The sequence below is a fragment of the Phocoena sinus genome, chromosome 1 (assembly GCF_008692025.1).
Source record: "Phocoena sinus isolate mPhoSin1 chromosome 1, mPhoSin1.pri, whole genome shotgun sequence".
Classification (NCBI taxonomy): Eukaryota; Metazoa; Chordata; class Mammalia; order Artiodactyla; family Phocoenidae; genus Phocoena; species Phocoena sinus.
This window is the reverse complement of record NC_045763.1, coordinates 46,275,636-46,300,379: the sequence shown is the minus strand read 5'-3', so window position 1 is coordinate 46,300,379 and position 24,744 is coordinate 46,275,636. Positions and strand designations below refer to the sequence as shown.

The 24,744-nt window shown below is 54.7% G+C and overlaps 1 protein-coding gene across 2 annotated transcripts; it reads left to right on the top strand.

Moving 5' to 3' along the window:
• Positions 1 to 347: 347 nt before the first annotated feature.
• TTC22 (tetratricopeptide repeat domain 22) lies at positions 348 to 22,440 on the top strand. Of its 2 annotated transcripts, none has more exons than XM_032626220.1 (7): positions 348 to 1,170; positions 14,620 to 14,675; positions 14,879 to 14,994; positions 15,618 to 15,736; positions 16,870 to 17,031; positions 19,929 to 20,081; positions 20,551 to 20,823. In XM_032626220.1, the coding sequence occupies exons 1-7, from the start codon at positions 604 to 606 to the stop codon at positions 20,686 to 20,688; spliced, it is 1,311 nt and encodes a 436-aa protein (XP_032482111.1). In that variant the 5' UTR covers positions 348 to 603; the 3' UTR covers positions 20,689 to 20,823. The 2 variants fall into 2 exon arrangements, with proteins under 2 accessions (XP_032482111.1, XP_032482026.1); XM_032626135.1 differs by having other exon boundaries at positions 350 to 1,170; positions 20,625 to 22,440.
• The last annotated feature ends 2,304 nt before the right edge of the window (positions 22,441 to 24,744 follow it).

The window sequence follows — 24,744 nt, the reverse complement described above, 5'->3', positions numbered from 1 at the left end:
GCAGCAGGAGGGGGCGGGCTCCGTTCAGAGGAAGCAGGACACTGAGGGACTGTGGCGGGGATGGGACAGCAGCAGGACTGAGGGTGGCTTGGGTGCTGCGTTGGAAGGGCCAGCCCTGACTCTCCTGTTCAGTGAGCTCGCACAGGGTGGAGCAGTGTTCAAGGAGGAAGGGCCTGGCTTTTTGGGGTTCAGCAAACTGGGTTCCCAGGCCTGCTCGGGCACACCCAGTTCCGTGACCTGGGCAAGTCCTTTTCCTCGTCTGAGCTTCAGTTTCCTCATCTCCTGAGCAGAGAGAGTAAAGGCACGCCTTTTGCCATGCACCGGGGGTTACACGCCCCGCGTTTGGCACTGCACCTAACAGGCACACCTGGTTGTGCAATGCGGGCGTCTAAAAGCCGTTGAGCTGCGAAAGCGTAAACACCCACAGGGCGCTCCCGAGCCGACGCTCTGACCCACCCACCGGCGGGCGGCGCCCCGGGATGGGAGGTGGCTGCGCCCCGGGCCTCTGCGCGCTGACCCTTGCCTCCCGCGCCGGGCTCGCTTGAGGGGCGCCCCCATCCACGGCGGCCTCCGGAGCAAGGCTCGGGGAGCCGCGGGGCAGCCATGGCGGAGCCCGAGGCCGCGGCCGAGGAGGTGGATGCCCTCATCGACGACCTGGACTACCTCCCTGGCCACTTCCACCTGGAGATGCAGCTGAACTTCGAGCCGCGCTCGCCAGCCTCGCTCCACGCCCGGGACCTGAAGCTGCAGCGGGACGGCCTGCGGCAGGAGCTGGCGCTGACGGCTGCCACGCAGCGCCCCGCCGTGCGCCACCTCCTGGGCGCCTTCGCCTTCTACCTGGAGGAGCTGGATGAGGCCCGCGAGAGCTTCCTCGAGGTGGCCCGCGAGGACCCGGGCAACCTCAACGCCTGGGCCAATCTGGCGCACGTGTACGGGCGGCTGGGGCAGAAGGAAGAGGAGGAGGCGTGCGCCGAGCGGCTGGCCGGCCTCATGGGCCTGGCGGGGGACCGCGGGGCCGCCGGGGACCCCTCGCTCCGCGCCGCGCGCTGCCTGGCCGAGCAGGGCTACGCGCACGGCTTCGACGTGGGCTGCGCCAGCCCAGAGGAGCGGGCGCAGGTGCTGGAGGCCGGCATTGAGCTCTATGACAAGGCGCTGGGCCACGCGCAGCAGGTGGGTGACCCCTCCCCAGGCTGGGAGGGCTGGGGTCGCGGCCCCTAAAGTCTGCAGGGATGCCCCCGGCCTCCAAATTCTCACCGAACCCTGGCCCTTTGGCTTCCGGAATACGGTTCCAGCGTGCCCCTCCCACATTGGGTCCTAGACCAGGCTTGTAGCTTTTCTCTGTCGGGCTAGGGCGTGGACCCACTTCCCAGCGGGTTAGCTTGCGTAAGTTTCTTTGCTGGCAGCACTGCAAACTCCACACACCAACTCATCCCTCTCACCCTGCTCTTCCCAGCAAGTACCTGTCCCTGCACCTGTCCACACCCACCTAAGTATAAGGCACAGCTCCACATCCCGCCAGAAACAGGCAGCATTCTTGCCTCCTCTCTCCCGCTCACTCACCATAGCCATCCACTCAGACCCCAGATCCTGTCCGCTCCGCCTCCTCATATCTCCAGGGTCTATCCGCTCCTCTCCTGCCTCCCCTCGCCAGTCCAGCCTCCATCATTCCCTGCCTGGGTTCCTGCTCTCTGGCCTGACCCTTCGGCCTCCTCCTCCACCCTTGCTGCCAGTGTCATGTTGCTCAATCCTGCTGGCCATATCCGTCAGCTGCTTACAACCCCCAGTGACTCCCTACTGCCTGGCACGTAAGTCCTAGGCTCTCCGGTGGGCACTAGAGACCCTCCGTGACGTTGCTCTCTGCCTTCCCTCTGCCGTGTTCCCCCTTCCAACCAGGCTTTTGCCACCGTCTACTTCCCCTTGGGCCAGGTCTCCTTACAGCCCACCTTGCCACTCTTTCGGCCTCTTTCAGAGGTGCCCTTTGCTCTACCCTTGCCTGGAAGGTTGTCCTCTCTCTCAGGCATCCACTCCGCTGACTTTTCCAGGCTGGGTCAGGCATCTCCCCTGGGCTCCCACAGCACTGCTCACACTGTCCATTTACAAGTCTGCCTCCCCACCTCAATCTTGAGATCTTCAAGAGTGGGGACAACATCTGTCTGGTTTACCACTGTAAAGCCAACACCTGGCCAGTGCCTGGACACAGTGGCACTCAGTAAATGCATCTTGAGTGAATGTATGTGTAGCATAGGGCCTGGAGCTAAATAGACAAATGCTAGGCATAGTAGTTACCCATTGTTGTATGACAAATAGCCTCTGAGACTTAGCAGCTTGAAACAATAAGCACTGATTGTCTCAGAATTTGCGAGCGGAAGAACCCAGACATGGTTTAGCTGGGTGCCTCTAGGCTGTGGTCTCATATGAAGGCTTGCTCAGCTGGGGGCGGTGGGGTGGGGGTCTGCTTCCAAGCTCACACTCATGGCTATTGGGAGAATCAGTTCCTCACTTGCTGTTGGCCAGAGGCCTCCCTCAGGTCCTTGCCACGAGGTCATCCCATCACTTCATTAGAAGCAAGTCACTAGGTCTAGCCTCCAGGCCGAGAGGGGGGGTTACACAAGAGCACAAATACCAGGCAGTGGGGATCACTGGGGGCCATCCCAAAGGCTGCCTGCATTGGATGACAGACAAATGAGGTAGAGGCATTATCCTCCTGTTACAGAAGAGGAAATCACAGTTCAGCGAGGTTCCATGACTCTTCCTTGAAGGCACAGCACAGGCAGGGTTGAGCTGATAATGATGGCTATTTGTGATAGTTAAATGACAACAAGCCTTCACACATGGGTAGGATGGCTCCATTCACAAAGGCTCTGCACACCCCCTTGGAGCCTTTTCCACCGAAGCCTATGGCTCCCCCATAAGAGGAAGTGTGGAGTCAAGACCTCAGGGAGTGCTGGGTGGGAGGCACGGACTTGACTTAAGGGGAGCAGGGCAGGGTGGAGGTTAAGACGGTAGACTCTGGGTCAGACAGTCCAGGTCCAAATCCCAATTCCCCATGCTCTTACCTCCAACTGGTCCGTAGCATGACTGAGCTTCCCTTTCTATGAAATGGGGATAATAATAGTGCTTGTATCCTAGGATTCCTCGTCCGTAAAATGAGGAACAGAGCCTGCACAGAAACAGCAGGATCACAAACGACCTCTGCCTCTCCTGACCTGGGAGAGCCTTCTCCCCGCTAAACTGTGTGCAGCTGTGGCTGTCTCCTGGGGCCAAAAGGAACCCAGGTTTCCTGTTTTAGAGCCTGAGCACAAGGCCCTGAATGCCAGCCGCCCTCAGTGGAAGGCGTGGCCAGCTTGGTGTATGTTGAGTATGGTCACAGTCTCATAGCAGGGCCTGAAAAGCCCTGGACTGGGAGCCAGGAGTCCTGGGTTCTCATCTCAGCTGCAACCACCCACGGTGGGGCCTTCTCCTGTCTGGGTGGTGGTTTCCCCATCTGTGAAAGTGAGGGGGGCGCACTGGATGGTCTCTGAGGTCCCTTCCTGCTCTCAGGAGAAGCCTTCCTGGAGGAAGTGAGCAGGGAGGCAAAGTTTGGGGCATAGGGAAGGAATGGGGGCCGACTCCTCCCTCCCTGCTGCTGGTCTGCCCAGCCACAGTGGGGGCCGCACCGTCCCCTTCAGTGACCGCTCAGAGGAGAGAGTGTCAAGCAGGGCACTGCCCTGTGCTCCAGGGAGGGAGCTGACTGTCTCAGGTGGGAGGTGGCCTGTGCTGTGTCCTTGGGCCTGGCCCAGCGGCTGCTCCCCAGGTCTGCACAGAGTATCTGTGGTCAAAACCTCCCCCCCAACCCCAGGAGAAAGTGGGTATTTGAAGCTCCCCCATTTCATCATCTGAGGATTAGGAGAGATCATGCTTATAAAGTACCTGGCACAGGGTAGATGCTCAAGAAATAGTCGCAATCAGGATGACAGTGATGATTTTGTATAGTAAGAGCAGGAGGCTTGGGTTCAAGCACCCAGGTCGCTTATTATTTTGCTGTGTGACTTTGTACAAGTCACTTTTCATCTCTGGCCTCAGTGTCTGCTTTATAAACATTAAACAATAGTGATTTCTGCCTCAGTTTACTATGATTATTCAATCAAATCATGGGGTAAAAGTGCCCATAAACTGGTAAATTCTGGGCATGTCTGAGACATACATGCTCAGCATCTTAACATTTATTGAGCACCTACTGTGTGCCAGGCCCTATCATTAAGAACTCCTGCCTTTTAGAAGCTCATGGACAAAGGGAAGAGCAAACATTAGTTCCTTCAGTAACCAGCCTTCCCTGAGCCCCATCTCTGGTAGTGGGGGCCAAAGGGGCGTGTCAGAGGTGTGCCTATGACTGGCTGAGGTCACAGGCGTTCATTACATGGCCTGTGCCAGGTGACAATCATCTCTGAGTGCTGTGCACCAGAGACCCATAGTTTCTGAACCAAAAACAGGACCCCCCCCGCCAAAAGGCTGACAAGGGAAGTGCACTTCGAGGACATCAGGACCCGGCGTTGGAGTCAGCAGGGACCTGGCAAGTCCAGGTCCTGGGGATAGAGTGACAGTAACTGAACTTCAGAGAGGACACACTTCCTTTCAGCACAAGTGACTGAGGGAGGCTTCTGGAAGAAGCAGTAGTGTACTGGCAGGAATGAGAGGAGGGCAATCCTGGCAGGGGCGTGGTGTGTGCAAAGGTCCTGCGGTGGGGGCTTTAGTGACAACTGAACTGGATGAGACCTGGAAAGAGGGCAGCCAGAAGCTTCATGGGGAAGAAGAGCGCATGGTGGCCCTGAGGAACTGCTGATGTGGTCTCTGAGGTCTGGTTCCTGCCCTCCTCTGAGCCGCATTTCCTCTTACTTCCCAGGGACTCTAAACTTCTCCTACTTCTCCAGACATGCTGTGCTGTTTCACAGCTGCCTGTGCAGGAACTTTTCCCTCCGCCTAGAAAGCAAACTCCATCCATCAAAACCCAGCTCAAATGTCACCTCCCCCTTGAAAACCTTCCTTCACACAACCCACCTTCACACAGTAATATTCATGAACGCTCTTCTCCGCGTGCCTTGCGGACTTCATCTTAGTCCTCACAAGAACCCCCGATCCCATTTTACAGATGTGGGAACTGAGGCAGAGCAAGGCTAAGTAACCTGCCCAAGACCACAGAGCTAGTAAGTGGCAGTTGAGTTTACGCCACTCTGACTCCAAAGCCTTTGCTCTTTCTGGAGAGGTGGGAGAATTGGGGTGCAGTAAGTGTGAAGCAGATGGCCGGCAGGATGGGGAGGGGAGCCCCCCACACCGGCCACCTCCTGGAAATCTAGGGTGGAAGTGTGGAGAAGTAGAGAGAGGGTTGCCGTGTATAGGGAGTGGTGGGGGGATAGGAAGGACGAGGGCAGAGGTGAAGTCAGCGTGGGGTCAGGGAAGGAGGAGTGGGGAGAGTGGAGCAGCCGCTGAGGGACCTCCAGTTGAGAGGGTCGCCACCCACAGGAGCGCAGCTGGGGGTGGGCGGCCAGGAGTCTGACCCAGCCGGTGCTGCAGCTCCAGGAGATTTTCCATCCTGAGGGGGCTGGGACTGTCCCAGGCAAGGAGGAGCCCCCGGAGCTCAAAGAATAAAGAGCAACCAAAGAACCAATGACGGCTGATCATCTGCTAACTAAAATTACAAGAGAGAACATTACAAAGTTAGTAATTCAGCCCATAATCCAAAAATAAGCCGCATGTCTGTGTACGAGTGGATGGGTGTCTGTGCCTTCCCTCTCAGCCCTTAGTTCCCTCCCTTTCCTCGTCCTCAAGTTACAAAAATATGATGAGGCAGATTGCTTTATCCGTCATTCCTCCGCACCCCCGTCACCTCCCCACACACACTCACAGACGGATTCTTGGTGGAGTCTCCAGGCTGAGTGGGTATTAGGAGCAAACACTTTGCAGTTAGACACACTCGGTTAAAATTCTGCCTCCATCACCAGGTGGCTACGGACAAGTGACTTCACATCTCTGAGCCTCAGTTTCCTCATCTGGAGGGTGGGATTCTAACATCACCTCACAGGGTTGCTGTGAGGATTAAGTGAGAGACCGTGAAGGGCTCCAGGCAGAGTGTAGGTCATGTTGGGGCCCAGCCCCTCACCTTGCCCACCCTCTGGCCGCCACAGCCCTCAGCTTTGCTCTGTATCAGTGGTTTCTGTCTTGCCCCCTAGAGGGTGAGCCCTCTGTCTTGGGCGACCCTCTGTCTCTACCTACCACCCCGTGTCTGGAACGGGGTTGGACACCCAAGAGGGGTTTGTGACTGTTGTTAAATTTAGTTTGGTTTTTTAGTCTTAAAATCCCCGTTATTTTTCTAAAATAAAGTAACTCGAACTTCTATTTCTCTAAAAAAGTAATATCTGTCCCAAGCTAACTCAGTCATTTGAGTTTCTTCCCCTTTTCCCGGAATATTGCGTGGCTTCACACACACACACACACACACACACACACACACACACACACACGCACGTACCTGCACACACACGCACAGGTACACACACATGCAGATCCTTCACCCCTGCTGCTGGCCCAGAGCAGGCTCAGGGTGGTAATAGGAAACGCCACCACAGTGGGTGCCATTGATCCAGCCTGTACACCAGGCACAGAGCTCAGAATGTTACGTTCGTTAGCACATCTGATTTTTATTCAAACCTCACAGACACGCTGCCACTGGTATTGTGATTCCCTGTTGCACAGAGGACAGAACAGGCTCAGGGAGGGGACTCGCCCCAGGTGACCGGGTGCACACAGGCCATCCAGGTTTCACCGGGCCTGCTGGGGCGGGCGGGGATGGACCCAGTGCTGGTAGGCCCAGCGGCCGGCCTCACAAACAAACAAAGGTGCAGGCATCCACACAGTCGCCTGGCAGGAAGGACCGACACACACAGACACACACAGCTGTGCCACCAGCGGGGAGGCCAGCCCCAGGACCTGGGAATTCCTCCAGGAGCTGCCCTCCCAACAGCTCTCCGCCTCCCACATGCCCCCCTCTCTCCCCCAGCCTCCCTTTCTCCCTCTCCCCTTCGTCCCACAGCTCCAAACCCTGACAACTCGGGCGCACGGTGCAGGCAGATGCGCTGCTGGGGCCGAGGCCAGAGTGTTGGTGAGGGAATCTGCAGGGACACCCTGGGTGACCTGGGCTGGCTGTGTAAGCTCTCTGAGTGTCCATGTCTCCCTCTGTGAAATGCGGGCAGTGGTACCAGCCGGGCAGGGGTGTGGGAGGAGGAACTGGGGTCACGGAGGGAAGGCCCAGCCCCAGCGAGCTTTGATGGACGTGTCCTTCTCATCCTCATCCCCTGATGGGGCTGCCAGGACTCCTTCTAAGTGAGCCCCCGCCCTCTTTCTGCTTCCTCCCACTTCCTCCTGCCCCTTCCTGAGCTTGCCCTCAGCCCAGCCCAGCCCAGAGCCAACTTTAGGAAAAGAACAATGACATCGGGGAACACCCTACTTGGAGCCAGGGGTCAGGATTTGGGTTCCTGCCTCAGCCCTGCCCCGACTGGCTGTGGGACACTGGGCAAGTCCTCTGTGGACGGTGGACATTTCCTCCTCTGTCACTGGACTAAGGTGGTGGCCAGGGTGATTTCAGGGACAGGAAGGACTTTGATAATAGAGAAGTGGGGGAAGGAATGAACCTCCTGGCAGAAGAAAACACATAAACACACAGAGGGAGGTAGGAAACCACAGCTTGGGGAATGTCAGGCACGGTGTTTTGAGGACTTTAGAGTTGATCTCCAACTTTTGAGATCATGGGCAGGGTTTCTCCTCCCATGGTGCTTGCAAACAGAAACACACACAGCTCCACAAATCTGAGTGGTTTGATTTGGATGACGCTGGGCGATGAGCTAGGGACTGTGCACTTGTGTTCTTTTCACAGACTATCCCACTTGCTCCTAGAAATGCTGGGGAATCAGAACTGTTATTAACCCCATTCTACAGATGAGCAAACTGAGGCTCAGAGAGCTGTAGCAACTTGCTCAAGGGCACACAGCCATGAGTGGCTGGCTGGAACTGAACTCAGTTCTCTCCGACATAAAGCCCAGGCTGAGGGACAGCTTTCCTGACACTCTAGCCCCAGCCTTCTGATGGCCTCAGTGCTGCTCACATTTGCATAACAGCACCTTCTGAATTTGCTGCTGGCTTCTTTCCCTCCACACCTGGCAATTTTGGGAACTGGGTCTCCCCTCCTTATTGATACAGGACCCCAGAGCCAAAGTTGCCTGTAGCATCATCTGACCCAACTGCCTTCTTCACAGGAGGAAAGATAGAGTGTGTTAAGGGTGCACACAGCCCGGACCCATGGGAGGGGCTGAGAAAATGCAGGACTTCTTCAGACCTACCCGGTGCCGGAGCTGGATTTGTACCCAGGACTGGACAGGGTCCCTTTTCTCTAGGGACCATGGAATAGAGAAGTGGCTCTACTCAGTCCTGCGAGCCTGTGGAACCAGTGCAAAGCAAAGCTGGCTCACAGAGTCTGCGTCTGCGTGACAGATCTAGGACCAGAAAGGGGGTGACAATGGGGAGCTGCAGTCGATCTGCTCCACTCTTAAAATCCACAAAGACCATGCAGGGAACCCAGCCAGGGCTGAATAGGTGACTCACCTCCATGGCACAGCACCCAGCCCCCCAGTCCGCCCTGCCCAGTCACACTGATCACTCCCACCCATGTGCCTGTGACACAGGCAAACCCAGTCCATCATCCCTGCTTATAGATGAGGAAACTGAGGCCCAGGCTGGGCCAGCGGACTTTCAAGGAACCCTGGGGTTGGGTAGAGGCAGGGGTGGGACTCCAATCTCAACCCTCTGTTTACTCCCCACCCCCACCGAGGCAGGAGCTGGATGAGGAAAAACCGCTGCCCAGCCTTTCTGGGGCAGACCCCCAGGGGTGCCAGGCCAGCCAGGTGGGCTGGGGCTGGAGCTTCGCGTGCAGAGCCCGAGGCTGCTCTGTGTCATCACAGAGGACATTCCACTTGAGCAGGAAGAGCATGGTCCTGAGACCTGCCACCTGGTGACTTTTATTTCTGCAGCGTCAGCCTTCACAGACAGGGTCAGCCTGATGAGGTGGGAAGAACAGGGGCACTGGAAGGAGGCAGATCTGAACTTGAATCCTGGCACCTCCCCCTGGGCTGTGGGGCTGGCCGGGCGGCTTTTCTCTTAGCCTCTGTTTTCTCACCTGTAAAAGGAGGAGGCTGCATTACACCTTCTCGGGCTGCTGTGTGGGTGGATTCAGTGCCACGATGCACGAAAGTGCCCAGTGGACAGTTGATGGTTGAGAAATGTTCATTCTCTTTCCTCCTTCTCATCCCCCCTCCCCTGAAAGAGAGTCAGTCAGCTCTCAGGAACTGACTCTGAAACACAGAATACAACGTCCACAGGGGCAGAGTTCAAACTGCAAGGCAAACATTTTCCTTAAGAACCAATAAGGTCTCTGTATAGCCTATGCAGACACATATAGATTCATAAACCATTAGCATATTGAGATCTTCTATTGAAATCCTCTAAAATAGCTAAGCCCTACAACATTTCCTTCTGTGGGGACCACCTTTTGAAGTAAATGGAGTAGCCAGCTGAGACCCATCCTTATATCTGCCAAGTTAACACAAACCTGCTCTGTAACATCTAATCCTCATCCTGATATCCTCTGCAGGTACTGCCAGATCACCCACCTTTGCCAGTTACCCACCCAGCTGTAGCAGCTTGGACCGTCAGGCTTCCAGAGGATCATAACTGCTGATCCTTTTGTTCATTTAAAAAGAGATGCACTGGTGCACCGGCCTGCCATTTTCACCTGGCTCTCTGCAGTGCTAGACTCTAGTGCAGTGGTTCTATCAGATTCCCAGGTGCTGCTGATGCTGCTGGTCGGGGGACCCCACTTCGAGGACCACTCGTCCGCTGCTGGGTTCCCAGCTCTGCTACCTTCTAGCTATGCCACTCTGGGCCACAGGTGCCTCTTCTGTAAAACTGGGATAATCGTAGTCCCTACCTCCTAGGTAACCCCGGAGTTAACACATGTAAATTATGTGCCTGGTGCATAGTAAGTGCTCAATAAAAGGCACTATTATTAGTATAGCTAAAAAAGCAGCATTTCCAGGTTTCAGTCCAGGATTTCACACTGGCTTTGTGTCTGTGAGGATGTCTTCTCACCTCAGTGTTCCCATCTGTACTATAGGGGTGATGATAACCCACTCTACATTCCACAGAGGGCTTTCTGAGGGTCGTGTGGCATCGGTGTGAGTGCACTTTGTAAATGGTTAGCACTGTACAAACGCTTACAGCGAGGTGTTGTGGGAGTAAGGTGCGCTTGAAGTCAGAGACCTGGCCTGAAATAGGTGAAGTAGGCACATCTCTGCCTCTTTGAGCCTCGCTTTCCCCATCTCTATAACGAGGGAAATACCGGTGAGGGCCTCGGAGGAGCTGGGAGATGTCCTGAGAACCCCTTGCCTGAAGTCGGTGCCTCTCTCTCACCCTCACCTAGTACCAGGATCTAACCAGCTACTTAAGGGCAGTGCTGGTGCCTGGGCCTTGCCAGCTTGAAGCCTCGGCAGGCTCACGCTCTGGCCAGTGCCCGCTCATAGACCCCAGAACCCCCGGCTCACCGGGTCCTGATGAGGATGAACAAGAGAAAAGGTGGGGTGTCCTGCCAAAGCCCACACGGGGAGGCCCTCAGTCAATATTCCTCTCCTGGCAGAGGTGCTGTCAGCCCCTCCCAGGCTGCCTCCAAATATATTGCCTCTGGGAGCCATCAACTCTGGAAGTGAATTCCTTGCAGCCACAAGAGGTTTCACAGCAACTTCATTCTCCAGGAGAGAGGAGGGGAGGGGGCAGTCAGAGGCCTGTTTAATTTAATTTAGCATACGTGGCTTGCCAGGTTGCCCCTGGTAACAGCTTCAGCTGCTGCTTCAGTTACAACTAGAAGGATTTTTAAAGAGACAGCCCATTTTAAGACCAGAATTGATCAGCAAAATGAATGGACTCTCCCTACTAGCTCCATCACAGGGATGGAGGATTGGAACCCAAGCACAGTGAGGCTTCAAACGAGGTCTGTTTATACCATTAACTCCATTCCTGATTCGCAACCCCATAAGCCCTTCTGCAGATGTTACTCTTTTTTTTTTTTTTTTGCAGTACGTGGGCCTCTCACTGTCGTGGCCTCTTCCACCGCGGAGCACAGGCTCCAGACGCGCAGGCTCAGCGGCCATGGCTCACGGGCCCAGTCGCTCCGCGGCACGTGGGATCCTCCCAGACCGGGGCACGAACCCGTGTCCCCTGCATCGGCGGGTGGACTCTCAACCACTGTGCCACCAGGGAAGCCCTGCAAATGTTACTCTTAAGTGGGATCTGAGGAGGGGCTACATTTGGGATTTGTCATAGAGATGTCACTCAGCTAGCTACTTCTCTGAAAATCAGTTTTAGTCTTCAAGTAGAAGGGGAGTTAACCTTTAGGAGTTGCCCCTGCAATTCAGGCACTCTGCCACCAGGTGGTAGTATTGCTTACTTAGTGCAAACCATAACCAGGCTTGACTTACTCAAGACTATCACAATGGTGGTGAAACCACTGGGTTTTAAGTCCTGATACTAACCAGTGTGTGACCCTGAGCAAGCTGCTTCACCTCTGTGGTCTCACTATTCTCAGAGACATAATAAGGGGATTGATTGGATCTAGATAACTGAGTGCTGTGGACAGGCTTCGGGCTAGGACTAGGAAGGCATGAGTTTATGTCCCAACTCTGTCATGTACTAACTGTGTGTTGTGGACACATAACTTAATTTCTTGCATCTTGAATACCAAACAAGAAAGTGGCTATGAACCAGGGAGAGCCCTGAGGACAACACACTGCTCTTCAACATTGGGGACCTGTGGACCCCACGGGGCATGTGAGGCCCTAGGAGCAGAGTGGTGGGGTAGAGAGGTAGAGAGTGGGGTGAGGCAGGATAGCCCTGGACTCCAGAGCCTGAGACTTCAATGCCCCACCTAGAACTGAAATAAGGCAAAGCAAACCTCCTAGACACGCCTAACTCTGCACGTTTCTAACCCAAACCAGGAGAAAGGGGGCGAACGTTTATGGAGATTTATGGGCACGGTCCCCAGGCAGGTCACTGCCTCACAATGCCCCTTTGCAGGTAAGGACAGAGCCTCTGAGGGGTAACACATCCACCCAGGGTCACCCCCCTCTTGTGGCCAGACCTGTTGCCCACCCGAGCCTCTGCTCTCTGCACTGTAGCCCTCCCTTAGTCTAGGATACCTGCTGTCACTTGTGGTCACATCTCCTTGTCAGGAGCCTGAAAGGGGGAGCAAGTTCTGTGTCTCCCCACCATGACTCAGTCTGGCCAACCTCAAAGCAGGCATGGGGCCAGAGGTCACGAGATCACAGCCACAGGCAACCAGGGAGACTGAGGCACACGTGCCTTTCGTCTTTCACACAGACAGGTGCTGACATTATGTCAAGGTCCTTGGCCAGCTTGGCCCACAGTAGGTGCCCCATGAATCTGAGTCCCCTTCCCATGTCCCAGGTCCCGTGCAGGTGCAGCAGGTAAGGTCATCTGGCAGCCCATCCAGCTTTTTGCTTTGGCCAGTGTTCTCCATTGCGCTCTCAAGGATGCCCTTTAATCCTTGGGTCCCGCCCCTCTCCCCTCCAGACAGCCCTGTTCCCAGCCAAGCCCCCATACACGTATTCCAACCTAAGTAACAGGATAACTCCCCACCTCTAACCCCTTCTATGCCTCCCCACTGCCTTGCAGATGACTTCCAGGTCCTGAGCCTGACACTCAGGGGACGCCCCTGATGTTCCCCTGCTGGCTCATCCCCTCGCCCCTTACAACTGGGGTTCTAGCCGCTCTGGGCTGCATGCAGCCCCCCGACACACCTGCTCGCTCATCTCTGAGGTTTTGCACATGATATGCCCTCCATCTGATGCCCTCTCTCACTGTATCCACCTGGTTGGTTCCTACTTGTCCCTGAGAACCCTGCTCCAGCACGTCCTCCTCTAGAAGTCTTGGGGGTACCCCTGGATCATGTAGGAAACCTCCTCCCATAGCCCTGGTGTTCCTTCTGCTCTAATTTTGTCTTGGTCTGGCTTCCTGCCAGACCTGGCTTGGGTCAGCGTTCAAGACACTCCCCTATGGGCAATCACACTGCTCACTGAGATCTACTCACAGGTCCCCCTTCCTCTCTTCCTCCGAACCATCCAAGGCCACCTCAGAGCAGTCGCAGCCTAACTTGGCAACGTTAGCTCCCGCCACACCCCAGTCATACTCACCGTGCCCCATGCTCCCCAGCTGCCCACTCGTGTCCGTGCTGAACCCCCCGTCTGGAATGCCCTTGTCCCCCACCTCACCCTCTCAAATACCACTGCTATTCAAGGCCCACCTTACAGCCCATCCTCTATGAGACCTTCTCAGAGTCTTCTGGCTGGAAGTGGCCTCTTCATCCTGCTGCATTTGTCTGCATCCCCCTCTCAGCCTTGATCAAACCCTGCTTCATATTATAGCTATTGGTAAGCCAGTGTAATGAGGGGAGCAAGGGCTTTGGAGACTAACAAATGGGGTTCAAATCCCAGCTCTGACACTTGCCTGCTGTGTGACCTTGGGCAAGTCATTTTGCCTCTCTGAACTTCAGTATGTGCCTCTGTAAAATGGGATGACACCTACCTCATAGGTTGTTGTGAGATTGAGATGATGAGTGTCAGGATCCTGGCACGTGGCAGGTGCTCCTTCAAACCCCATTATTTATGGTCTCCCCAACCGAGTTGTGAGCCCATGTGGGCCAGGGTGCAGGTCCCATTCAGTGCCACAGCTCCATAGCACCCAACACATCATAGTTGGGCCTCACACCACAGATGCCTCACACCATAGAAATGCTGGCTGGACTTAATGCTTCATCCTAGCTGCTGAGGGTGGGGTGGAGGGATAATAGGGGCCCTGAGCTGAGAAGGCCTCTGCGGATGGCCGGTGGTGAGTGCAGAATGGAGCCTGGAGATCAACCACAGGAGATGAATGTGGAGGGAGGGGCTGGAGCCTGAGGCAGAGCTGCTGATATGCACTGGGGGTTTTATTGGTTTTCATTAAAATTCCTTCCCAAGGCAGGAGCAGCTACTCCCATAAATAACGGCATAAATATTTTATCTGGTGCCCAAGTCAGTCTAAATGCACAGCAAAGTTGGCAAGAAAAACAATGGGAAAACAGTTCAGGGTGGGGTCCTGGGCTTCAGCTGAACTCACTCACATGCCCAAAGGGGCTTTCTCAGGAAGGTGGAAGCTGAGGGATGGCGCCAAAGGGGAGAAGCGGGGGGAGAGAGAAGGTGACTGGTGGAGTGTGGGCCCTGCGGTAGTGGGGAGGGAAGGAAATGGACGCCACGCCCGCTCTGTGATGGACACCTTGCTCGGGGCATTCACACAGGTCATCTTGTCAAATCCTCTGTGGTCACAGAAGTGAAGTGACTCGCCCAAGGTCACCCAGCCAGCCAGTGGCAGAACCAGCACTATGACCAAGAGTGTACTTGCTGCTTCTCAGGGTTCAGGGAAAGCGTGGGAGTCTATGAACAATGTCCCAAATGCTTCAAGAGCAGCAGCACAAGCCATTCTCTGCTTCCCTAGATCCCAGACAAGGAAAAAAGGGGCTGGTACTTCACCATGGCAACGCTCTTCATCAGGTCAGGCTATGGGTTGAGGATGGGATGGTGGGGAGGGACGGGGAGAGGTGGGGCCTGGAAGCCAGGGGAGAAATGGCTGAGCCCATCTGCGAGGCAAGGGCTCCCCGAGTTCCTCTCCCTGCCCACTGGCCTGGGGAAGACTCGCGGCACCCTGGGGACGGCTGGAAGGGTGCTGACCAGCCGCGTCCCCTTCTCTGCCACAGGTTAGATGGCATCTTCCTGGAGCTGGGCAGCGAGGAGCAGAAGAGGTTACCGGCCTTCAACCGCACGCTGGCCCTGCTCCGGCAAGTCCTCAAGTCGTCGGAACCCCACCACCAAGGCAGGACCCGTGGGGACGGGTGGGAGAGGAGCCTCTGCCCCGTCCTCCCTGCACCCGCCACCAGCCCTGCCAGTCTTGTCACTGTCCCCACCTCTAGCACTGTTTCGCTGTCCCTCACCCTCTGTCTCATCCACTCCCTTGTTCACTTCAGGGAGCGCGCACACCTCGCACAGGTGAACGGGCACCTGCAGATCACTCCAGGTGCACGTGTCCAGGCCTGTGACCGAAAGTGTAAGAGACAGAGTTCTCGCCATTGCAGCCTCTTACCCCCATTTTGTAGTGGGAGGAGGGAAGACTGTTCTGGAGAGGAGTCGAGTCATTTTTCCACAGGGACCAGAGCTCCAGAGCTGGGGAGAGCTGGAGTCAGAGAGCAGGGTGTCCCGCGTGACACAGTAAACACAACAAGCACTGAAACTGTTCATCCCTCCACTCACACGTCCCTCTCCCCACCCTTGTTTCTCTCGGTCCCTGGCTGGCCCACAGTGATTTCATGCCACTTCCCCTCCCTTTGTCTTCCTGGGGGCTGACACCTGGGGTGGCACTGGCCCCCTGCCTCCTCATGGCTCCCCTCCCTCTCTCCACCCCGCTGCTGCCTGAGACCCCTCTCCCGGCCTCACCCCCAGCTCTGGCCTGGTGCTACCTCGGGATGCTGCTGGAGAGGAAGGACACCTTCTCCATCACCCCCATGGGTGTCCATGACTGCGGGTTTTCAGGAACCGACCCCCTGGACTGCTTTGGCAAGGTATGTGCCCCCGGCCACAGAAGCTCTCCGAACCCAGATTGAGACTGACACCTCAGCCTCCTCTCCTGGAACCCGCTGCTTCTCTGGGTGTCATCCCCACCTCCCTGCCTTACTCAGGATGTGCCCTTACTTCAGACCTTTCTCTCCATCCCAAACAAAGCCCAAGTGCTCCCTTGTCCTCTTGGCCTATGAGTCAGACCCTCTCCACTTCTCTAGGCCTGTCTTCTAAGCTAGTCACGATTTCCCAGATATACCCTCAGGCCTTTCCCCTTCACACCCCCGGGAGCAAAGTGGAAAGAAGACGAGGTTAGCTGGGGTCTGGATGCCAGCTCTGCCCATAGGCCCTGTGACCCTAAAACAAGTCACTTCCATCTCCGAACCTCCTTATCTGTTAATTATGTGATCTGTCCACCATCTAGGATATTGAGAGACTGAAAGGAGGTAGTGGATGAAACCGTTCACTGTAAACCGTAAAGTGCTGTTCAAGCCTTATTCTTGGCACCTCGTTTCTGTGGCAGTTTCCACACTTAGCTCAGTTTTTGAAGACTTTCCTGGAGGCCAGGGACCCTGTGATTTTCGTTCCCCTTGCGGTCAGCACGACGTTCTGACCCAATTTAACGCACTGCCTTTGCCCCTCCTTGGGAACCTACTCTGTGCGGGGCACAGAGGTGGACAGATGGGGCCCCTGCCCTGTAGTTCACCGTCTCAGGTTCAGCAACAAACACAAGGCAGGCAGCTGTCAGTAACAATATTGGGGTGGTGGCGGGGGAAGTGCTGTGCCCAGTTAGAAACACTGTGTGAGTCTGGGGGAGGTAGAGGCTGATTCTGGCCCCTCCCCCTACCTGCCCCAGGAAAATGGGGGAGCACACAGCGACGTGTCTGAGGAAGAGGGGTTTGCCTGGGGTCTGGAGGGATTCACTGGACGTGTCCCGTGAACATGGCAGAGAGCATGGCAGCGAGTCAGGCTCTCAGGAGTTGAGTGCCAGTGAGCTGTGCCCAAAGTGTTGGGTCCCACGATGTGGTGGACGTGAGGAATAAGATCTTTGGGGTAATATGGCTCTACTGAGAGAAGGGGTTCCAGTTCTGGCAAACAGCCAGACAAATGGTTTGTTCTTACCTCCTCCCTTACCCAGGCCATTGAGATTGCCAAGGACCAACCCCCAATCCTGAATCACCTGGCCAAACTCTTCCACTTCCTCGGAAAGCAGGATATGGCCATTGGTACCTGCAACATGGCCCTGGACACCCTACGAGATCCGGAGCTCAACTGGCAGGCGTACTGCACAAGGGCCAAGGTGAGTCTACCCGCAGCTCCACCCCATCCTGCCATCCAGAATCAGAGAACAACGGCCAAGACCCTGTGGCCAGAGCCCGGAGGTCAGGGAGCCTTCACGGTGGAAGGGAGCTTAGGTGTCATCAAGGCTCACAGTTTGTGTTCCTAAGATTGTTGAGTGAGAGAATGAAGGACCTTCCCGCCCACTGCTCATTCCTTCTGTAATGACCTGGCCAACAACCTGCCAGCCTCCTCTTTGATTAGAACCTTCGGCAGTCATACTGACCTGAGTGGAATTCTGGCCTCTCTACTCATCACTGTGGGACTTGGGGCAAGCCACTCACCCCTCCAAACCTCCATTCCCAAATCTGGAAGATACGGATAATAACATCTATCTTAAAAGGTGGTCAGAAGACTAAGTGAAATAACATCTAGAGCAGGTGCCTGGAGCATGGGAGGTGCTTGTGAAAGGCAGAGGGTATATTGGAGGAAGTCTGATGTCGTAGATCAGAGCTCTGGCTCTCAACGCCGCTGGCCTCGGTTCAAATCCCACAGCACCGCTTACACGCTACGGGACTGTAGACAGAATACTCTTGCCCGAAGTCTGAGCCCCAGTTTCTTCTTCCACAGACTGGAGATGATTGTACCTGTCTCACAGAGTTGTTATGAGAATTAAATTAGAGTCTTGTGTGAAACTCAGTACTGACCACATGGTAAGAGTTCCTAAGTGGTTGAGCAGTAATATTAGGTGTATTTTTAACTGGCTCACTGTCACTTGAGGCAGTCCACTATGGTCACTGAGCTCCGCGGATTACGCATTTAACTGAGAGCTGCCTGCCTCTGGCTTCCCCCTACTGGTCCCAGATCTGCCCTCTGGAGCCCCTACAGAACCCATCTGCTTGTGGGCAAAGAGCTGGAGCTCTGAGTTCACTTTACTCCAGGCTGGACAGCCTTCTCCACTACCTTTCATGGGACCTGATGGCGAATCTGCTCCCTTGGTCTTGGTCTGTATGACATAATCATTTCGCCAGCAGGTACTAGACAGTCAGTTCCTTCATGGCAGTTGATGTGGTCATTATCAATAGTAGTGCTATTACTCATGATTGATAGTGAATAATAACACCTTTCTATAACACTCTGCATTTCACCCAGCACTTTCATATTCATGGCCTGATTGAATTCTCACAAGATCCTGTGAGAGGCCAAACGTGTGTCATTTTACTAATGAGGCAACAGAGAGGCAGTGACCTTCACGGGGTCCTGCATTCCGTTAGGGGGAATCCAAACCTCACTCTCCTCACGCCATCACAGGTTGGCCTGTAACATATGCTCGCTGTCTCCCTGTAGCTCCAAAGATCACACTTACTACTCAGATGACCAGACTGGCACCAGGTTGGAGGCAGGGCATAGTGAGGAGGAAAAACAGAAGGGAAGGGAACGCATCTGTGTAAAAGCCTCAGTCCCTGCTAGCCTAAGGCCCTACCTGGCCCATGACCTTGACCCACCCCGGCTCAGCTCCCTCCCTCCCAGCCACACTGGGGTCCTTGCAGCTCCTGAGGTGTGCTCTTGCCTCAGGGCCTCTGCCTAGAATGCTCTTCTCCCAAATATCCAGTTGGCTTCCTCCCTCACTTCCTGGAGGGCTTGAAGAAAAGGCAGAGCTGCTAGCAGCCGTCTTCTTGAAAACGTCAGCTTCTCACCAACACTTTGTGTCCTCCTGTCTTCGTTTGTTTTTCCTTTTTAGCACTTATCACTCCCTAACACACTATTTGCTGATTTATCATGTTTATTGTCTCTCCCCCCAGCTGAAATACACGCTCCACGAGGGCAGGGAATTTTGTCATTTTGCTCTCTACTATATATCCTCAGCTCCTGGAACGTAGTAGGCTCTTGATGAATATTTGTTGAAAGAATGAATGAATGAACTGAGCACCTACCATGTGCTAGGTCCTGGCTAGAACATATTCTCTCCATTGTCATGGTAACTCTCCAAGGAAGATCTTAGTGTACTGATTTTTCAGATGTGGAAAATGAGCCTCACAGAGGTCATGCTAATAAAGAGGGGGAGGGACTGGAATTCAGCCAAGTTCAATTGGCTCCAAAGGCAGAGCTTCCCACTCCCACCCCACCCCCACCTCATGAAGCTGTCTTAGAACCAGAGCCCACCAATGGCTATAAAGCATTAATACCTTCAACGGCAATGACCCCCTTTTTCTTACTTCCTCCTTCTCCACCCCTTCCCTACCCCTCCTGAGCCTCTAGATTTTCTAAATGCTCCAAATAGATGTGGGGAAAAAGGGAGGAAGTGGTGATGAAAGCAAGGGTCTGGAATCATTTGTAATTTGATGCTTGTGAGCTGGGGCCACCTGCCATTCTTCCCACACTACTTGCTTACACAGACTCTCACAAAATCGGTGCTGCCATCCCCTCTCAAATAACCCCCTCCCCTAGTCACCTCTATCCCATCACCCTGTTTATTTTTTCATACCACTTGTCACCACTTGAAGTGGTACCATGTACTTTTTTATGATCATCTCCCCTACTAGAACGTTCTGCCAGGGCAGGGACCTCCTCTCTTATCAGCACTGTACCCCAGTACCTAGCACAGGGCCTGGCATATGGTGGGCACTCAATACTTATTTGTTGAATGAATGAGTGAATGAATGAATGGCTCTTACTTCATCCAATACCCTTCATTGTACAGAGAGGGGTCAGTGTACTAAGGCCCAGAAAGTGGAGTGGCTAGCCCAAGCTGGTACAGGAGTAGAACCTCGGACTCCCGAGTTCCAGTCACAGGGGCTTTCCACTGCACCACAGAACCTCCCTGAGTTGCTGTTAAGAAATAAACCTTTATTTAGGATAGAAAAGAGGGCAAGGGTCCTTGCTTGGAGCATCTTCCCTGAGCTGACTCTCTGTGGGCAGATCCACGTCAGAGCCTACCTGCATGACCTGGAGCGAAGCAAGATGGGGCTCGGGGGCATGCCTGACAGGAACCACCTGGCCTGCGCCAAGGCCGACCTCGAGGAGGTGGTCAAGGTGTGCCCAGGCCTCAAGACCTACCTGAACATCAGCCAGGTAAGGTGGCCTCTTGGCTAGGGTAGCCAATAGTTGACTAAAACCCTATTAACTCTCTGCCAGGCCAGGCCTGGGCACTGAGGACACAGGGAGGAACGTGGGGCATCCCCAGGCCTGATAACAGGACCTGCCTCCTACTGCATTGGTGAGGATTATAGGAGATGATGCACCCACAGCGTTCAGAACAGGGCCCAGTTCTTTCTAAGCACTCAGAAAGTGTGGGCCATTATTCTGTATCCTTCTGTGCCTTCGGTGAGCACGGAATGACTACCAGAGGTTACAATATCTTATATATGAGAACACTGAGGCCCAGAGATTGCCCCGCTCAAGGTTATATGGCCGAGAGCGCTGGGGCTGGAACTGGAATCAGAGTACTGTCTCCTTTGCCAGGAGAGGGGCACCAAAATTTGCGATGAATAATTGTCGAGGGAGGGAGGGTGGGAATGAATGCGTGTAATTTTTAAAACAGCAAGTGTGGGAATGGAATGAACGGGCAGCGGAGACGGCAGGGGAGAAAGGCTCACTCCGAAGCCCCCACCCCAGGTCTACTACTACATGGGCGTGGACGCTGTGCAGGAGCAGCTGGCGGTGGACGAGGCGGCGCTGAACCAGGCGCTGGTCTTCCTGGCCAAGGCCGGCGAGTCGGAGCTGGGCGCCACGCTGCCCGAGCTGCAACTGTTGCGCGGCAAGTGCCTGCGCATCAAAGGCGAGGAGGCCAACGCGGCGGCCTGCTTCAAGCGCGCCGTGGAGCTGGACGACGCGGGCTCCAGCCACACCGAGGGCTTCGGCTGCCTGCTCGAGGCGCTGCTGGCGCAGTGGAGCCAGGCGCAGCTCAGCGACGGCGAGCTGGGCAGCCAGGTGGACGCGTGGCTGCGCTGCGCCCAGGACAAGTACCCGGCGGCGCGCCTGCGCCAGGAGCTGCAGCGCGTGTGGCGCGGCCACACGGGCGAGGTGCTGGGGCTGGCCCGGGCCTTAGTGGTGCAGGGACGGCCGGCGCTGGTGCGGCTCCTCTTCGAGACCATGCAGCGCGAGGCCGTGGGCCCACGGAGGGGCCGCCGCGCGTTCTCCTTCGAAGGTCCCTGAGGCCCCGCCCCGTTGAGGGCCCGCCCCGTTGAGGCCCCGCCTATAAGTGATTGAACCTGGTCGGGGCGCTGCACACCGGCTTTCACTGCCGGAAGCTGGCGGGTCCGGGGAGCCCGTCAGATTCTCTTTCGGGAACTGGAATGGAAACGTTAGGACCCTAGGATGGTTTGACGTGCCTACGGAGGCAAAAGGGCCTGATTCAGCTGGGGCAGACGCGAGGGGCCACTGGGAAACTGTGAGTTGAAGGACCAAATTGTACAAATATGCAGAAAAAATAATATGGAGCCTCCCAAGAGATACAGAAGATAATTGCCTCCATTTTGGTGGCTTTCTAGTACCCAAGAGCCTGTCTTTGGATTCCGTGAGCCACGCTCTATCCTTATAATAAGGCCCCCTTTACTTAGGTTGACTGGAGTAGGTCTCAGGTCCTGCCTCCAGGGAAGCTGTGGCTAGAGAAGAGGGCACAGCTGCCAAGGAGCAAGTAAGGGAAGGGCGGTAGTCTACACCTGGCTGCTCAGGGCTCTTTTCTGCCTCTCTAGCAGCCTTGCAGCAGGCCTCATCCTTGGCCAGCTTGGTCTGAAAGGCCCTCAAACTCCCTGAAATAAAGCCCATCAGTAGTACCTTTGCTTGGCTTCTCTGTTCTTGGGGGAAAGTAGGGGCACCACCCAAGGAAGTGCCAACTGCCCCCAATCTCAAACATTCTACAAAAGAGTGAAGAAAATCTTGGAATTTTGGAATCATAGTCATAGACTCTTAGACATGGAATTTTATTGTCAAAGTACTTAGGCTCTGATTGCCAGCAGAACGTCCAAGCTGGATTCTTGTGGTCCTACTTACTTACAAGAGCTAATTTAACCTAAAATTCCAAATCAAGTTCTTTCCAGACTGCAAGAATGCTGGTTGTACGTAAATGCAATGGCAAGACCCCCTTAATGGTTTGTGATTTATTTTGCACTTTTCCCCTTTTAAAAAAAAAAAAAGTTATACTCACTGCTTTGTTCATTTTCCTGGTGCTCAGACTGTACCAAGGATAGGCCAGCACCCCTGCATCGCTTCTCATGTCCCCAGTGACAGATGGAGAACAGACCAAAAAGTGCAATCCCTAGAGATCACGCACCCGGATGTCTCACTGTGCACATGGGAAGACTGAGAGCCCTGGAAGGGAAGTAGCTTGCTCAAAGTCACGCTTCCTAGCCTCCCCACCCCTGTCCCTCCAACTTACTCTCAGCATTTTTCAGGTTTGGAAAAATACTAATAAACTGGTAACACTAAAGCATTAAGTGTTTACGTGTTAAGGGTTTACGTGTCACCTGTCACCTGGGGCACTCTGATACCATTGGGATAATGCTGTCGTTCCAGGCACCTGTGAAATCCAGACAGTGAGGCCACCCTAAGGCCCTTGAATCCCACCTCAGGGCTCATCGTGGCTCACCACTTCAGGTGGTGACTTTCTTTCCCTCCTTCCTTCCTCTCATCTCCATTGCAGGAGAGTCCAGGAGGTGACTGGACAGCAGGCAGCATACACAGCCCTGTCCACTTCTCCCCCATCCCTTCTCCGCCCATGGCTGTGACCTGTGACCTTCCCTATGACAGGAACCCATCTCTTTCTTCTCCTGCTTCCCCAGACAGACAAACTGAATTCAAGGTGGTTTACTGGTGAAGTTGGGAAGTTGGTGAGGTTTGTGCCTTCCCCGGGCTTCCCAGTTTGTTTCCTTCCTCGCTTTTCCTGTCCTCAAGGTCATGCGTTTCTCCCTCCATTCCTGCCAGACCTTTTCAATAAGCTTCTTTCCGATAATCTCATTCACAGAATCATATAAATGACTAACAAACACCCACTAGGGCTTCTGTCAGGGGTACTGACAGAAGCCAACAACAGAAAGGAAACCCCATTTTTGGGACTGCCTCTTGTGTACGATACACTTCATACGTGTAAACTCATGCAGTTTCCTCACCAGCCTTGAAGAGTAGGCATCATGATCCTGGTTACAGATGAGGACATTGAGACACTGAACAAGGTCACACGTAAGCATGGGAAGAACCAGACCTGCCCCGTGTGTGCTGTCTCCTGGGACACAGCCCTTCCTGGGAGATGTGTCATGGGTAGTCTAGAGTTGGGCCTGTGATCCCCAACGCAACCTGTCACTACCCTGCTCCCTCCCCACAGTGTACTCGTCTCCCAGCTCGAAAACTGCCTTACCTCTGTGCCTTTGTACATCCCATTCCTCCACTGGCTTTTTTCCTGTAATTTCTATCCCAAGTGCTAGGCTCAAAGGTGCCTCCTCCAGGAAGTCTTGCCAAATCCTCCAGCTCTCATTAATCACCGTTTTGTGCACACTCTCAAGGTATTGTGTCCCTCGGCACTGCTTATATCCCCTTGTCCTTGCACCATAATGATGTCACCATGTCTGTTGTCCCCATTCAACTCTGGCTCTTTACAGCAAGGACCACGTCTGATTCAGCCCCATGACCCAGCACTGAGCTTGGCACGTAAGACAGGCTCAGTTTTGGTTGTTAAACTGAGTAAACTCACAGCAGGGACATGGCTACGTCAGTCCCAAACAGGCGACTCCATCACCAGGTCCACAAGGGCTGCGGTTGGGGCCAGGTCTACCACCTAGGGAACTTTGCAGGCTAGAGCTCAACCGGAGAGCATGGGCTTTCTTTCCACCTCCTCTCCAGCTTTAGACCAAATCCCGAAATCTGCGGCTAGGATACTGAAGCCCAGGCAGGGAAACTGAGGCAAGAGAGCAGGGACTTGCCCAAGGTCAAGCAATGAATCAGTGACGGATAGAAGCTCGAACCCCACCTCCAGCCCCTTGGGCCAGTGTTCTCTGCCCTTGGGGCTGCCTCCTTTGCCAAGTTCACTTCTGTTAAGTCCAGGAAGACCACAGGCCTACCAGTCATTCACTCAGCATTTATCGAGCACCGGCCAAGTGCCAAGCATAGTGCCAAGCTCTGGGGCTACTGTGCAGAACAGAATAGACCCTGCCCAGGCCTTCAGGGAGCTCACAGAGAGCATGCAGAGCAGGTCATGAAGGACCTCGTGGGCCACAGTGGGGACTTTGGAAGACCAATGGGAAGCTCTCGGAGGTTTAAGCTGGCAGAGCTGGCTACTCCACCCTCCACGCTGTTCACACTCATTCTGTGTTAGCGGCCTTTCCCCAGCCCAGTGCGGAGGAGAGGATGGCTGTCCCTGGGGCTCAGGACGTGTCCTTGGCCACGCCTCTTCAGCAAGCCCCTGCTGAGGCCAGGCCTGGCAGTCCGCCAGGATCGTGGCTCTGGCTGGTTTGATCTTTATTCAATTACAGCTTTGAGTCCTGTGGAACACCCCTGCCTACTGGGCAGCTGGGAGGACAACTCTCTGTCACACAGCTGAAGCAGCAGGAGCTCCTTAGGGGAGCACTGCAGAGTAAAAGCCTTAATGACCCTATAATCAGAGTAATGAAGATGAATCGCACCTTGTGCTGCCTGCCCGTTCCTTCCTCTGTGTCTAGCAGCCAACATCAGGTGCTAGAAACTCCTGTTTAGCCAGCATGAACTAGGCATGTTAAAGATCATGAAAACAGGTAAGATTTTTCAG

Coding starts and splice junctions, on each gene's coding strand:
- TTC22 (XM_032626135.1), top strand. CDS start 604: ATGGCGGAGCCCGAGGCCGCGGCCGAGGAGGTGGATGCCCTCATCGAC. Junction 1,171..14,619: donor CGCTGGGCCACGCGCAGCAG/GTGGGTGACCCC, acceptor CTGCTTCCCTAG/ATCCCAGACAAGGAAAAAAG. Junction 15,737..16,869: donor CCCTGGACTGCTTTGGCAAG/GTATGTGCCCCC, acceptor TCCCTTACCCAG/GCCATTGAGATTGCCAAGGA.